Source organism: Panicum virgatum, chromosome 1N, assembly GCF_016808335.1.
Source record: "Panicum virgatum strain AP13 chromosome 1N, P.virgatum_v5, whole genome shotgun sequence".
Taxonomy (NCBI): domain Eukaryota; kingdom Viridiplantae; phylum Streptophyta; class Magnoliopsida; order Poales; family Poaceae; genus Panicum; species Panicum virgatum.
In genome coordinates this window covers 17,944,875-17,956,473 of record NC_053145.1, presented here as the reverse complement: position 1 = coordinate 17,956,473, position 11,599 = coordinate 17,944,875, and the positions used below count along the sequence as shown (strand labels likewise).

At 46.1% G+C, this 11,599-nt stretch overlaps 1 protein-coding gene across 2 annotated transcripts; it reads right to left on the bottom strand.

Annotated features, from left to right (window-relative positions):
* Nucleotides 1-1,199: 1,199 nt before the first annotated feature.
* Nucleotides 1,200-6,599, bottom strand: LOC120655404 (probable xyloglucan endotransglucosylase/hydrolase protein 12). Of its 2 annotated transcripts, XM_039933187.1 has the most exons (5): nt 6,029-6,599; nt 2,441-3,238; nt 2,227-2,327; nt 1,898-2,091; nt 1,200-1,796 (listed from the first exon to the last, which is right to left on the bottom strand). In XM_039933187.1, the coding sequence occupies exons 2-5, from the start codon at nt 2,622-2,624 to the stop codon at nt 1,394-1,396; spliced, it is 882 nt and encodes a 293-aa protein (XP_039789121.1). In that variant the 5' UTR covers nt 2,625-3,238; nt 6,029-6,599; the 3' UTR covers nt 1,200-1,393. The 2 variants fall into 2 exon arrangements, with proteins under 2 accessions (XP_039789121.1, XP_039789120.1); XM_039933186.1 differs by having other exon boundaries at nt 2,441-6,599.
* Between the last annotated feature and the right edge of the window lie 5,000 nt (nt 6,600-11,599).

The following is an 11,599-nucleotide window of genomic DNA, read 5'->3' as shown; positions in this document are numbered from 1 at the left end:
GCTTTCCTTATTGGAAACCTGACCGAGAACGTATATATGATGCAGCCCGAGGGTTTTATCGATCCGACCAATGCTGGAAAGATATGCAAGCTTCAAAAATCCATTTATGAATTAAAGCAAGCATCTCGGAGTTGGAATATTCGTTTTGATGAAGTAGTCAAAGGGTTTGGCTTCATTAAAAGTGAAGAAGAAGCTTGTGTTTACAAGAAGGAAAGTGGGAGCTCTGTTGCATTTCTAATCCTGTATGTAGATGACATACTGCTGATTGGAAATAATATTCCTATGCTTGAGTCCGTAAAGACTTCATTGAAAAATAGTTTTTCCATGAAGGATTTAGGAGAAGCAGCATACATACTGGGCATCAAGATCTATAGAGATAGATCAAAGAGGCTTATAGGATTAAGCCAAGATACTTACATTGACAAAGTGTTGAAGCGGTTCAATATGGAAGAGGCAAAGAAAGGGTTCTTGCCTATGTCACATGGCATACATCTTAGCAAGACTCAGTGTCCTACAACGACTGATGAGCGAGAGTGCATGAGCAAAGTTCCATATGCCTCAGCAATTGGATCTATCATGTATGCAATGATAAGTACACGCCCAGATGTTTCTTATGCTCTAAGTGTTACAAGTTGGTACCAGTTAGATAATTGGATAATTTATATGCATATTTAGGGGGTATTTGAATTATTTTTATAATGATATAGGTGGGTAATTTACACAAAAATTAGGGGGTTACTTTATTTTTTTTATAATGGCAGAGGTGGGTAATTTAGATGCATATTTAGGGGGTTACTTTAGTATATTTTCATAATGGCAGAGGTGGGTAATTTATTAGAAAAAATAATAGATCTGATGGTTGTCATAATTAGAGTTCTTGGATTGATGGTATTATATTTCTGATTTTTGTGAGAATTTCTCTATTTTTTAAAAGTGTCCACTTAGGATCTTAGGTGGCTTTACGTGAAGGCTCCAGATGAGTCTCCAATTAGTAATAGTAAGATAAGATGTCTGCTTTGTTTACAAGCTCATTATTCATAGGAAGGATCATGGCACAAGACTCATAATTCGTTCGACAAAAGTGCCATGAACAAAGCACAAGGCTAGGGCTCTATTATCACTCTCACTGTCCAGTCCACAGATACTTCGAATTAACCCGTGTATCACAACTTGATCTGTTTGTACAAGCGAAAATGATATAAAATAAAAAATAAATTAATTATTATTCCCGAAATTTCATATATATGACGATACAAGAGTAAACCAAAAGCACAAGACGACCAATACAAGTAAGTTGAAACTCAAAGGGAGGATATATATGCTGTCACACTATTGTATGGTTCTCTCTTGATTACAAATAATGTTCCTTGATCAGGCTCTTAGGTGTTGATCATCAGTACTGTGGCAGATCGCACTCGACCGGCTTCTGGCCGTTGATCCAGCGCTTGGGGTCGGCGCAGTAGTCGTAGATCCTGTAGTTGCCCTGCACCCACTGCATCTTCCCCACCTGCGCGCCGCTCAGGCTGCAGTAGCGCCCCGAGCCGCCGAACGCCGCCGCGCAGCCGGCGACGCAGCCGCCGCCGTAGCACTCGCAGACGTCGAGGTCGATGCCGTGGTAGCTGGCGACGAAGGGCGCCTTGGACCAGTCGGCCTTGACGCGGCCGCCCTGCGTGGCCCAGTCCTCGGCCGCCCAGATGCTGGAGTAGGCGTACATCGGCTGGCTCGTCGGGAACGCCACGCCGTGGCTCGCCTCGTAGTTGCGGAACGCACGGATGGGGACGCCGTCGATGTACCACCTGCAAATGTCGTACGTATATGCATTGTTACGTTCGATCGATTTGCTCGTCGCCGCAGCAGCTACTTTCTGTTTGTGAATTGTGATCGATCTGCTGCTTACACGATCAAGCAGGGAGCCCAGGAGATGGTGTAGTTGTGGTAGTCGGCGGTGGGGTCGAACCAGGGCTTGAACTGCATCTCCTTGTTGCCGACGCCGTCGGCGTAGACGTTGGTGTGGATGGTGTAGGGCTGCCCGGTCACGTTGCCCAGGAACTCGTAGTCGATCTCGTCGTGGTTGTCGCCGAGCGAGGACGTCTGCACCGACGACGGACATGGAAAAGGGAAGAAGCAAACTTTCGTCAGATAAACCTTGGTGGCTTCGACAAATTTCAGGAAGGAACAACGTGATTGAATTCTTGATCGAGATCGATTTGGTTTCTGTCAACTCACGTAGTAGGTTGTGACGGTGCCGGCAGAGTCGCCCGGGACAAGCTGGATCATGGTCGACACAGTCCCGTAGAGGAACTGCTTCTTCGACCGGATCATGGAGCCTGCAGTGATCAGAAGATTGATCGATCTTTACATCAAAACCGTACGTAGTAATTAAGCTAGTAACAATATTATTGTTAGTTATCGAGTAGTGATGATCGACGATTGTTGTGACCTGATGAGTTGCTGACGAGGGCGAGGGAGAGCCTGTTGCCATCGTCGTAGGCCCAGCAGTTCTGGGGCTCCCACGTCGCGTCGCACTCCTCGTAGAAGTTGCCGGCGGCGGCGAGGCCAACAAGCGCAGACGCCGCCAGGACCGCCGCAAGCAATGCCGCCGCTCCGTGCTTTCCCATGACCATTCTATTGGAATCAGCTCTGGAAGCCTTCTTGAGCTCTCGCTGATCAGCTCGATCAGCCAAGCAAGTCTATGTCGGATTCTGTCACTAGCTGCCTTTTTCCTTTTCTCTCCTACTATGGCTTCGATGGTCGAAGTGGTGAACCAGGGGGACAGTTATATATAGTGTCTCGAGACAGACATCCAGGTCACATGCACTTCACTTGATCTCTTGATGGTATTTTAACTTTGTCAATGATGCTTGGGCTCGACTTGTTTAATTTGTAGCCGTTGATCCATGGTAGGCCACATAATAAATACAACCAATCCATCTTTCAAATTTAAGTTGTCACGCACGCACGTAGTAGCACAGGAGAAGCATCGATGGAGCCGTGTGGAATGATCGATCGACCAGGAGAGGGAGAAAAAAAGAAAAGAAAAGGCAAAGCTGCAAGTGCCATGGACACGTAAGCGCCAGGACCGACACACGAAGGTCTCACTTTGGCAAGCAACGTGCCTGACATCCTGGGCATACTTGCGCCGGACGTCTTGGCATCGATCCATCATACTTTTCTCAGTTCCAGCGGCGTGCATCATTGTTCTCCAACATCTGGCACCCGGCAGGAATCATTGTGCGCACTGGAGGCAATTCATACCATGGGAACGAAAACACACAAGAGACAACGTCATGTATGAGATGACGGGCTTAGTTAAGTGCTTGTATTGTTTAATAATCTGCTTGACCTATATATGGTGCAATTGTTTACAAAAAGGTTCTGTCAGTTTTCAAATAAATAAATGAAATTGAAACAAAATCACCAAAGAAAACTTGGGGAAATGGCTACTCGCCATCATCAGCATTCCAATATAATGCGCGACTAGCCACGCAAAAGAACAAGATGACCAAATTCAACATAAAAGGCTAGTTAAATTTTCAAGCTATTGTACACTACTATAGTAACTCCGTATATTTATTTTTGGCCATTGCATTAGATTAAATAAACAAAATTTGCCGGTATGAACAACTAAAGAGTTGTTTGGTGATGTTTTTTTTTTACATTTGTATGAAATTTGAGACTGTTGGAGAAAGGGTATCTGGTCATGATATTACCCTGATGGATTTTGTTAATATATATTTGATTGTGTATAAAGACATCTCACTCTCCTGGAATTTGATCAAAACATTGAGGATTCTTGGGTATTTTTCCCTTTCTGATTTTAATCATGTTACTTGTGATTGTTTTTCTCATTTATATTGTAGTGATTCTGTCAATTTTCTAAAAAAATATCGAAACAAAAACTTTTGGAACTAGATAACTTGCCATCGCGCACCAAGCCTCAATCAACTATCTAAAATGCAAAGATAAGAGATTCGGATGCGGACTGTTGGGATCTCGGTAGGAGGATGAGGAGTGACACTGCTGCTGCTGTTGTCATGAACACGAACAGCCTGTGAGAGTGGTAGTAACAGGAAGAGGCCGGTCTCGGTGGGGTTTCACTCGCAGACAGAGCTGCGGATCGAGTGCAGATGAGCGCTGGGACTTGTGATAGAGGATGTAGAGTGCTGCTGCTGATGGTGGAGCTGAGGAGGAGGGTAGAAAGAGCTCGAGTGAGCTGATGAGGAGAGCGGGAAGAGTAGTGATGAACTGTAGCAGAAAGACTGAAGGATCGCGACCAAAAGGCAGTGAATGGGAGCCTCAAATCTGATTTTGAAAAATCAGAGAAATAAGTATTAGTACCGCATAGCTCAGGATGGCTATTAGTACTAGGAATACCCACACAATGAAGTCGTTACACACACGCAGAAGCTCGACAAAGAAAAGCTCGAACAAAAACTCACGTGCACAGATGCACGACTGAAAATCAAAGTAAAACTGCGGAAAGCCAAACACCTCAACAACTCGATAGACAGGGGTTAGAGCACAGGTAAATCAAAAGCAAGATCGACAGGGAATAAATTTAACTAGCACGAATACAAAAGAAACTAATTTTTGTTTTGTTATTCCTTTTTACTTAGCCCTAACAAAAGCTAATTAAAACTAGCTAACTAAGCATGCAAGGGTCTAAAAGCAAATAGCAGGAACTAAACTAATTAACATAAAACAGCATGCAAACTAAACTAATTAACATATTAGTGGCAGGAAGTACTAATTAACTGACTAAAGGTGTGTTTGGTTGAGTTCTGGTTTTTGAAAAAGCTGCTGTGAGCTGTGGGCTGTGGAGAAGCAGCTGTAAAAAAGTAGCTGTTGGAAAAGCAGAAGACCGTTTGGTGAATTGGCTGTGGCTTTTGAAAAATTGCTTTGCAGACCCTACGTGTCATACACATTCCTGACCACTCGACGGTCTCTCCCACTCACTGACAAGTGAACCCCGAGCGTCAACCCTTCTTCCTCCCTCTCACCAATCTTCTTCCTTTCTCTCACCATGGATGGCACGCCGGGACTGGCAAGCCGGAGCTCGCCCTCAGGGCGACGGCGCGGACTTTGAGCTTGCCATCCCGTGCGAGCCTGCCCACCTGCGGGGCCGCCGTACGCCGCCGAATTGGGAGGGGCGCCTCCGGATTGGGGAGGGGGCGTCGCCGGAGGGAAGCCGGGGAGCAAGCGGCGGCAAGGTGGCCTCATGGCGATGGCGAAGAGCTTGAGCTTGCCCTCCCTCGCGAGCCTGCCCACCCGCGGGGCCGCCGTACGCCGCCGGATTGGGAGAGGCGTTGCCCGATTGGGGAGAGGCGTCACCGAAGGGAAGCCGGGGATCAAGCGGCGGTAGGGTGGCCTCATGGTAGCGGCTGGGTGGCCTCGCGGCGGTTGGGTGGCCTCACAACGTCTGGAGGGGGGTGGCCTCGCGTCGCCGACGAGGCGAGCTTGCGGCGGCGGAGGATCGAGCTTGCGGCGGCAGGGTGGCCTCGCTACGCCGGCAAGGCGAGCTCGAGGCTGCGGCGGAGTGGTCTCCCGATAGCAGAGGAGCGGCTAGCTCGCGGCGCCGGTGGGTCGAGCTCGCGGCGGCGACGGAGTGGCTGGGTGGCGGAGTGGCGGCGCCGGAGTGAGCGCATGGCAGCGGCGGCGAGGTGGTCGCGTGGCAGAGTGGCCTCGCGGCGGGGCGAGCTCATGGCGGCACAGGCCGAGCGGTGCCGGGGAGCACGCGCCGATGGTCGTGAGAGAGAGGGAGAGAGAGGGGACTACAACCGAAAAGAAAGAACCCGAACCGGTCTGCATCATAATCAATGACAGGTGGGTAAATATTTGATCAAAAAGCATGTGAAAGCAGGGGATGGAGGTGCTTCCACTTTGTACTAGAGTAAAAACAGCTTTTGAGTCTTTTGGTTGGATTTTAGCTTTTGCAAAAACAAAAGCAGATTCAAAAGCCCTACTAAAGGCACTCTAAGACAAGCTAGCAGTAAAAAGATAAATATGAGAGAAATGAAATAGAGCTCACTGTGCTTTCTCGGTGTTACTGTGATGGGCTGCCACCAGCGTGCGTGGGCAAACTGCCCTTGGGCCGCGTGTGGGCTGGCTGTTTGCACCAGCCTGCTTGCAACACGTGCAAACCGGGCGGCCTGTCAGCCCTTCCTGTGCGCACGGCCCACAAGCGCACCGGCCTGCCAGCTCGACCGGCCTGGCTCGCGAGCGCCACGAGCGCAGGCTGCCGCTCCCGAGCCTGGCGCCGCCGCGCGCTCGGCAGTCGGCACTCCGACCGCCATCGCTGCCGGCGGAAGCGTGCGCCTCAGCAGCTGCACCAAGTGCTGGTCCCCTGTGCGCTCCGAGAACCCTGCACCACCAGCTCGCCCAGGCCACTCGCGCAAGACCAGAAAGGAGGAAGGGGGCGCCCAACCAGGCCTCTCCCTGCACACAAGAACAGATCACGGGAAAACCAAAGCAAAATTCAGCACGGGAGAAACAAGATTGAATCAAAATCGAATGATGTTGGAGAAGAGGGATGAAGAGAGAAAGAAAGGGGAGTGAGGGGAATCGAGAGAGAGAGGGGGAGAGGAGGGGGTCACACCCACTCCTTTTCTTCTTATCCTCTAATTCCATCACTAAAAAGACTAAAATATTCATATTCTTAGTGGCGAGGCGTGTCCGATCTAGAATCGGATTAGGCAGGGCTCCGTATCGTCACTCATGTCGTCTCCGTTGGCGACGGCGACCACATCACGCTCGCCGCCGCCCTGGTCGTACCCGCCGCGGCTCTCGGCAAGGCCACCAGCGGGAAGTGCTGCTCTGGCCCCGAGTCAGTGGAGGACCCCTTCGTCCCCATAGGTCAGAGCTCTACCTCCCCAACGTGTCCCCCCGATTGAGGCTCCAGATGGCGCTAATCCGGTGAATCGGGCGGGCTCGCGTGGGGTCGAAAACAAGGAACGCCGTGAGATCTCAGAGGAAGGTGAGATTGCCGAATTCTTCGGTCAACTCTGGCTTATCCCCTCTGAGCCCCTGCCCAAACCTAGGGTTCCGAGCTCCCAACCCCATGGGGGATCGCTCTTCTGGATCAGGCGGGATTTGGTAAGGAATAAAAGCTTTGAGCCCAAGGACTGCTCCCTGCTCGTCGATTTGATCGGATCGAAGCTGAGCCAATCTGCTTGAGCTTTGCGAAGGATATTTGGGTAGTCAGGGAGAAGAGATTCACATACGCAGACATCCTAAAGAGAAGAGAGTAGATGTAAATCAGGGCATGTGGGTATGGCAACCGGAATTCCCAGCGCGCAACCAGAGACCGCAGCCGGGGGGGGGGGCACGAAAGGTGCTAGGGGCCGCCGGCGCCGACGACTTTTCAAGGGGCTAGACCACAGAGGTATCCCAACCAGCACCCACAGCCTCCGTTCCCCCTAAATTGTCAGCCACCATAGAATCAACCGAAGCAACAAACTCAGCACGTGCTACCGTCTAAGCAACAAAATCAGCATCAGAAAGAGAGGCAACTGGGAGGACAACAGCTACTTGGGAAAGAGGATCTTCCACCTGTGATTGATCCAAGGTATATGACTCTCACTTGCTTTAATTGTGGTGAACTTGGACATTTTGTGGGGATGTGTAACAAACCAAAAGTGTGCTTCATATGTGTGATAGCTGGGCATCATATGAATGACTGTCCAGGCTGGAAAAAGCCTCAACCAACTGATGTTTACCTAGGAAGTGCTGGTCAAGGTTTGGGTTTCTATAATGTGGAAGTTCCTGAGGAGAAAGCTAATCAATGGCTCAACATGAAAAACTGTGGTGTAGTGCAAGTGCTAGAAGGAATGGTATCTATTGGTGAATTGGAGAAAGAATTGTCTGAGATTTACTGCAGGGATTGGCCTTGACAAATTAGACAGTTGGACCAGGCGAAGTTCCTAGTGAGATTTCCACCTCATAAGAAAGTTGATGACATAAAAAATTACCCATCCTTCAATTTGAGAAAACCAGGAGTGAGAGTTGAGGTCCTGGAGTGGGTAGGAGAAATAGAACCTTATGGTGAATTGTTAGAAGTGTGGATACAGATTAGGGGCTTACCCCCAAAATGGTGTGATTGGAAGGTTTTTTCTCAGGTGGTATATGGTTTTAGCATTATGACTGAGGTGGATTGGGCTAGGATTTTCAAATCCTTCTACGAAGTTGCTAGAGTCAAAGTGGCATGTCGAGATCCCAAGAAAATTCCATCTGAGAGACTGTTTTGAATGATGAAAAAGCTTTACCTCTTATCCTTCTCGGTGGAACATGAACAACAAATGGAGAATAATGGCAAAGAACAGGGCAATGATGATGATGATAAGGGTGATGGAGATGAAGACTTAGATGAGGTTGATGACCTCGATGATGAACCCAACAATAATGCTCAGGATGAGAACATGAATCTAGACAGAGGAGAGTCTAGGAGAAGCAGAACACCTATTTCTAAAAAGTTACCACCTACTAGCCACTACAAATATGTGAAGTCTGATGGTGATGAGATACAAGAAATACTGCTGGAATCTGCTTTGAAAATGAAGGAAAGTGAAGCCACCCAACAGTCGAGACAGGAAGTATTTAAAGAAGTCAACTTTCAAGATCTAACTACTACCCAATGTGTTGATTTGCTGAGAGAGATGGAACTAGCTCAATCTGAGGATGAGGGGTCTGTGAATGAAGAGGAACATGGCATTTTCTCTGTTGAGGTGATAGGCACTACCAGAAGGAACTTGTTGGAGGACTTCACGAAATATGTAGAATCACAACAAAAAAAAGGAACCTGAGCTACCCTCTATTAAATGGGGCCCAACTTTGAGAATGGAGAGACCAAGAAGACATGTTGTGGATGGGAGAACAATACTCCAGAAAGCTGAAGACTATATCAAGCAAAAGAACCTTAAGAACCCACAACAAGTGACTGGTATTTCCTTTGCTCATTTAGATACTATACATTTAGCTAAAGTATCTAATGCTATTGATCTGTCTATGGGTGTTGGTGCCCAAAAAATGGTAGATAACATTAAAAAAATAAAAAACATTGAATTGGAGCAAAACCAAAAATTTACTGATGCTAACTCTGAGATCTGCTTACCAAACAACTTAGATGTCGATTTACCACTAGATAAATTTCCTCCATTGAATGGAGTGAATCCTCCTAAGGATACTGCTTTTAATGCAGAGAATCCTGAAGAGAGCAATAGTGAGTCTTGGTCTCAGGTGGTAAGTAGGAAGAAAGGAGAAAGTAATATTGAAAAGTGTAATAATGATAGGAGGATTTTGGAACATTAGAGGCCTGAATAAGTCAGGTCGCCTGGATTGCATTTCAGACTTTATCTCTTACAATAATTTGGACTTTGTTTGCCTTTGTGAAACAAAAAAGGAACACTTTACTACTGCCTTAAAGTCTACTAATAGAAACTTTAACTGGCAATGGATGCCAGCCAAAGGTACTGCTGGGGGTATCCTCTTTGGCATTAAAAATATGGCTGCTAAAATTATCAGCTGTCAATATAAAGAATTCTGTTTGAGCATTATGCTTAAGAATAGTACTGATGATATGCTATGGAGGTTGATTGTGATTTATGGCTCCCCCTATGAGGAAGGAAAACAAAGGTTCATCGATGAAATACACAATATGCTGGAAAGCTGGAATGGCCCCACACTGATTGGGGGCGATTTCAATATTGCTATGATCCAGTATGAGAAAAATAATGGGATTATTAATCAGAGATGGGCAGATGCCTTGAACAATTGGATTAATTTCTGAGGCCTATTAGAATACAAAAGCCCTAAGAGAACTTATACTTGGTGCAATAACCAAGATCAGCCTATTATAGCTAACCTAGACAAGATTTTTTGTAACACTGAATTAGAGAATGCTTACCCTTTAGCTAGTGTTAAGTCTACCTCAAGGGCAGGAAGTGATCATGCACCCTTGATTTTTAATTTTGGTGTACATGAGGTTTTCAAACCAAAATTATTTCGTTTTGAAAACTGGTGGCTAGAAAGAGAAGAGTTCCATGAGCTGGTTTTTAAAACCTGGCCGGCCCCTTGTAGAGAGTCAGATCCCATAGAAGTTTGGCAATATAAGATTAGGATGCTGAGGAAAAAGATTAGAGGCTGGGCTAGAAATGTGGATGCTGAAATCAGGAAAAATAAGCAAAGCTCTCTTGAGAGAGTATGCTATGCTTGATGTGTTCCAGGAAGACCATTCCTTAGCTGAGAAAGAAAAAGAGAGAATGAAAGAAGTGATTTAGGATTTAGGAAATATTTGGAGGATAGAAGAGATAAAAGCTAGAAAGAGATCAAGAGAGAAGGAAATTCAGGAGGGAGATAAAAATACAGCTTACTTCCAAGTTGTAGCTAATCAGAGAAGAAGAAAAAAGATGGTTAACAAACTTGAAAGCCCAATAGGACCGATAGAGGATACAAATGGCATGCTTACTTTAGCTGTGGATTTTTATAAAAAACTCTTTGCCAAAGAGAAGAAGCTGAGAACTTTTGGGCTGAGAATGAGAAAGTGACAGAGGAGGAAAACTTAATATTAACCTCCCCACTAACTGAAGAGGAAGTAAAGGAGGCTGTTTTTGGCTCGTATGCTAATGGGGCCCCTGGCCTTGATGGATTTTCTTTTATGTTTTACCAAAATTTATGGAACCTCATTAAAGGTGACCTAATGGCGATGTTTAGACATTTTCAGACTGAAATATGCTATCACTACAATCATTCCTAAAGAACCTGAGGCCACTAACCTGAAGAAATTTAGGCCATTAAGTTTGATTAACTACAGTTTCAAGATCTTCTCTGAAGCTCTAAATAATAGATTAGTGAAAGTATGTGATAGATTGATTTCATAAAATCAAACAACTTTTATTAAAGGTAGATTTATTCTTGAGAGTGTGGTGACTGCCCATGAGATTATCCATGAGGTAGCCAAGAATAAAGAGGAATGTATGATACTCAAATTAGATTATGAAAAAGCATATGACAAGGTTGATTGGGACTTTTTGGAAAATATGGTGAGATCAAGAGATTTTGATAGTCGTTGGATCATGTGGGTGAACCCCCCTTGTGAAAGGTGGTTCTCTTTGTGTGAGAATTAATGAAGAAAACAATGCTTATTTTAGCCCTGGGAAAGGTCTTAGGCATGGAGACCCTTTGTTCCCTTTGCTTTTCAACTTAGTAGCGGATGTCTTTACCAGGATGCTGATGAAAGCAGCTAATCAAAACCTCATTAGAGGTTTGATGACTGAAGCTATCCCTGGAGGTGTGATCAGCCTCTAATATGCTGATGACACCCTTCTTTTCTTAGATAAAGATGTTGATAGAGCTAGAAATTTTAAGTGGATCCTGGCTTGTTTTGAACAGGTACCAGGAATGAGGATTAACTATGACAAAAGTGATCTTATCACCTTAAATATGAATTAAGCGGATACAAACTATTTTGCCAGACTTTTTGGCTGTAAAAGTAGCAAGCTTCCTATTACGTACTTAGGAGTTCCCCTTCACTTCGCCAAACTTAGGAAGGAAGATATCCAACCTGTGGTGGACAAAGTCATTAAAAGGATAGCAGGCTGGAGAGGTA

Bases quoted from the DNA above. Each gene is read 5' to 3' on its own strand.
- LOC120655404 (XM_039933186.1), bottom strand. From the start codon at position 2,624: ATGGTCATGGGAAAGCACGGAGCGGCGGCATTGCTTGCGGCGGTCCTG. The intron at 2,328-2,440 runs GTCACAACAATC...TGATCACTGCAG, and splicing joins CCTCGTCAGCAACTCATCAG to GCTCCATGATCCGGTCGAAG. The intron at 1,797-1,897 runs GTAAGCAGCAGA...CGACATTTGCAG, and splicing joins TGGGCTCCCTGCTTGATCGT to GTGGTACATCGACGGCGTCC.